Below are 4392 nucleotides of genomic sequence, written 5' to 3'. Positions count from 1 at the left end.
TATTCCGTGACAGTTTTCTGAAATCCTTACATCTGCACCTTGGTTGCTAAAGTCAACTGCCATTTTTAGCACAACATTGTCAAACAGAGCTGTTGTAAATCTCCTGAGCTTGATTATTGCCTAACAAATGCTTGATTATGCTTCCTAATCCTTTTGGTTGGAAGAAGGATGTTCATTTTATTTGACCAGCCATACTGCATGTAGAGGTAAACATCAGTTTTGAACTAGCTGCCCAGAAACTGAATAAACTACTGATTGAGACCCTGATTTTATTTTGATCATTATGTGCACATTTTCATATGCAATTACCCAGACTGCTGAAAAACTGGTAATAAGAAACCTGACTACTCTGCCATGTCAGATGCTGGAAAGCAATTGTAACTACATATTTACAGATGTAGGTTTTTAAAAAATAAACCACTTTTCTAGGATGGTTCATGTTTTACTAATCATTCAACTGTTGTATGAATCATTTTGCCTTATCAGGAAAATACATTTTAAAATCTGATTCCTTTGAAAAATACGTTTTTGTTAGGTAAGGGATGATTATCCAGCTATTTCCAACTTCTAGAAATTTAAAATTAACTCTTCAAATATCTTTATTTAGATCTTATCATCTCAAACTGTTTTAATGATAAAATGGTAAAATTGGGTTCCCAAAACGTAAAAATCCTAATAGAAGTCTCTATTTCCAAAGCTAAACCAAAATAAAATTTAAAAAAGATAGCTAACACTGTGGGGTAAAAGCTTTCCTGAGTTTCCCCTCTTCCCCAAAACATTGAGAAACGAGAAAGAAATAAAAATCTGGGCTCCTATTAAATAGACTTTTAAAATAAAGTTGTATGGAAGTGTTTTTTAAAAGGAATTTCAAGAGAACAGAATACTTGAGTAAGATAAACCAGTACCTAAAGGGGACAAAACCCCCAAAGCTTTTTGCTAAGTTGGCAACAATAATTCAAAGAAATTGATCTAAAGAGAGTTTGATCTTTATATAATTAACTAGTGGCCCGGTGCATGAAATTTGCGCATTGGGGTGGGGGGTGTCTCTCAGCCTGGCCTGCACTCTCTCCAATCTGGGATTCCTCTAGCAATCTGGGACTGCTGGCTCCTAACCGCTCACCTGCCTGTCTGATTGCCCCTAACCACTCTGCCTGCTGACCTGCTCGCCCCCAACTGCCCCCCCACCAGCCTGATCACCCTCAACTGCCCCCCCTGCCAGCCTGCTTGCCCCCACCTGCCCTCCCCTCTGGCCTGCTTGCCCCCACTGCTTGCCCCCCCCCCCCCGGCCTGATCACTTACAACTGCCGTCCCATCCTGGCCTGATCACCCACAACTACCCTCCCCTCTTGGCCCCTAATCGCCTCTACCTTGGCTCGCCACCATGGCTTTGTCCAGAAGAACATCTGGAAGGTCTCCCAGTCTAATTAGCATATTACCCTTTTATTAGTATAGATAAGAGGCCTGGTACATGGGTGGGGGCTGGCTGGCTTTCCCTGAAGGGTGTCCCGGATCAGGGTGGGGGTTCCCTTGGGGGGTGGGGCGGCCTGGGCAAGGGGCCTGTGGTGGTTTGCAGTCTGGTCATGCCCCCATTGGGGTGGGGGTCCCCAGTGGGGACACTGCTGGCCTGGGCAAGGGGCTGGGGAGGTTTGCAGGCCAGTCACACTCCCATGGGGTGAGGGTCCCCACTGAGGGGGCGTGGCCAGCCTGAGTAAGGGGCTGAGGGCAGTTTTCAGGATGGCCACACCCCCTTCAGGGTGGGGGTCCCCACTGGGGTGCCTGGCCAGCCTGGGTAAGAAGCTGATGGCTGTTTGCAGGCTGGCCACGCCCCCCAGTGGGGACCTCTCACCCCATGGGGACATGGCCATCCTGGGTAAGGGGCTGAGGACTGTTTGCAGGCCCCTCCCTTGGCTGCCGGCCCGGGCGACAGCGACCCAAGCCTCCCGTGCACCCGGGCTGGCTCCATGTCCTCTGCTCACAGGCCCCTCCTTTGGCGTGCGCCCGGGCCGGCTCCGTGTCCACCACCCACAGGCCCCTCCTTCGGCGGCCGGCCTGGGTGGGTGGGAAGCTTGGTTTCCTCCATTTCCAGGGGTGACCCAAGCCTCCCGCTTGCTCTGGCTGGCTCTGTGGCCACCGCCATTTTTGTCCCGCTAATTTGCATACTCACTTCTGATTGGCTGGTGGGCATTGCAAAGTGACGGTCAATTTACATATTTCTCTTTTATTAGTGTAGATATGAAACTTAATAAGATGAAATGCCTGTGACAAAATTTAAGTCTCCCCACCTTTTGGCAATGAAATAAGTGAAATTAACACAAGGATATTTTGGACAGGTTTAAGGTCACATTCAGAATTAAACAGAAACTTTCAAATCTAGAAAGCAAATGGGGGCTTTCATTAGCTGCTTGAGTCTACCATGCTAAATAGAAGCAGCGTGGATAATGACTATCCCAAAAGGTGCTTTGTTTCAAAACTAATGCAAGCAATTTATCATGAAAAGCTTATGCCCATTAAGCTTTCTTATCTGTCCTGTTCCTTGTGTATATGCTTCAGTTTAGCAAAGACTATACTTTGCAACTCCTCCTAAGAGGAGAGAAGCAAGAAATGGAGTAATAAAAAGTAAGCCTGCCGAATTCAAGGGGCCCTAGGAGCCTTTTCTCTGGCTGGCCATGGCCACTTATGTTTTAATACAGAAGATTTAAAGACTTTGGGGAAAAAAGACCATCTTGGCTATTAGTTTCCTCATCAAAAGCCATCCATCAGATAGACAGCTATTAACCAAGCAATTAGCCCAAAGTTCTCAGGTAATAATGAGAATAAAACTAAACTAAACAGCCTGGCTGGTGTGGTTCAGTGATTGAGCATTGACCCAGGAACCAGGAGATTGCCATTCAATTCCCAGTCACAGCACATGCTCGGTTACTGGGCACTGGGCCCAGGGCTCGATCCCTAGTAGTGGATATGCAGGAGGCAGCCAATTGATGATTCTCACTCATCATTGATGTTTCTCTCTCTCTCCCATCCTCTCTCTAAAATCAATAGAAACATATTTTAAAAAACAAACAAAAAACCCCCAAACCCTTAAATTTTCCTATTGAAACCTTTTATTCTGAATTTGTTGGTGCTTAAGGGAAACAGCTTTGCCATAATTCATTGTGCCCTGAATTTATACCAACTTATATTTGGCCAATTAGGAATGAGGCCAAACTACACTCTTCTTTGAAGGTCTAATCAATTGGTAAATGGCACTTAGTTGATTATTTCTTTCATATAACCTTTAACAGGAATTCATAAGTTGCATTGATTATGCCCCAAGAGATGAGGGACCGGTGGTAATTTAGATGGACACCTCTGAAAAGATTTGTCAATTTCCTGTCTCGTTCTAACCAGATTATTTTGAAAACCTTGGGAAAAGACTGAAATTCCCCACCAATTTGAGACTGCATGCGAACTTTTACAACATTAACTGGAAAAAATAAGATTCCCAACGTGGCGCCCAATAGACCTCCACAGATAAAATCATTGACCAAATGAGCACGGTGAGTTGTTACAGTAGGGAGATGCTCCTTAATAGGACCTCGAAGGCCAAAAAAAAGGACATTGCTGAACCCATTACGGAAAAGAACAGGTATCAAGCCTCGATAATACTCTCCAATTCCATGACATTTCAGTGCCTTGAAAGCCTGGTAAGTGTTTGTAAATTTATCATGATGTTTGTGGTCTTGAAGCAGTGTCTGAACTCTTTCCAATGGAGTGAAAATTGCTTCTGTTGTCCCTGCAAGTAATGCTGCCATGCTATGGGTTGCAAAATCTGGAGTACGAATATGCTTACGGAGAAAGCAAGATAAATCCTCATACAGACCAAACATAACTGCCAGTGAAGTTGTCTTCTGCATTAATGGGGCAAGACTTCCACGATACAAGTTTTGAAATCCATCCCTCCTCAACTGAAGCACTGCATCCCTGGTTTTGATTCCATACAGCTGTTGCCGAAAGAACACCTTCTGAATGGGAAATGTGATCGCTACATTGCTGAAAGCTGCACCGCAGCCACACAAATAATGTTTCATTCCACCAACATCTGTAATATGAGTTGCTATCTCTTGTTTTGAAGATGTTATGATTGGCGACCTCTTTTTATGATCTTCTGAATCCATCATGTGGCTTAAGATCTGTCTTCTTCATGAAGGATTTTTTAATCTTGTAACACCACCTGGGCCTGGTGTTTTGAGGAATGGTGGCTTTTTGGTAATGTTCTCAAATTTTTCCATTGTTAATGGATGTTAGGTTCTCTTTTCTAGAGCCAATTTTGATAACTGGATTTCCCATCGCCGTAGGTGCCCGCTCCACTCCTGGTAGCCACCAGCTGCCGGATCAGCGAGTAATCCTGAAGGT

The 4392-nt window shown here is 44.8% G+C and overlaps 1 protein-coding gene across 1 annotated transcript; it reads right to left on the bottom strand.

Annotated features, from left to right (window-relative positions):
• Positions 1-3263: 3263 nt before the first annotated feature.
• LOC308246220 (mitochondrial nicotinamide adenine dinucleotide transporter SLC25A51-like) lies at positions 3264-4163 on the bottom strand (the record flags this gene model as incomplete). Its single annotated transcript, XM_080664180.1, has 1 exon — positions 3264-4163. Exon 1 carries the CDS (start codon positions 4155-4157, stop codon positions 3264-3266), a length of 894 nt encoding a protein of 297 aa, XP_080520306.1. The 5' UTR covers positions 4158-4163.
• Positions 4164-4392: the final 229 nt, after the last annotated feature.

This window comes from Plecotus auritus (assembly GCF_963455305.1).
Source record: "Plecotus auritus genome assembly, chromosome: 1".
Classification (NCBI taxonomy): Eukaryota; Metazoa; Chordata; class Mammalia; order Chiroptera; family Vespertilionidae; genus Plecotus; species Plecotus auritus.
The sequence above is the reverse complement of the archived record's forward strand: the minus strand, read 5'-3'. Positions and strand labels throughout refer to the sequence as shown.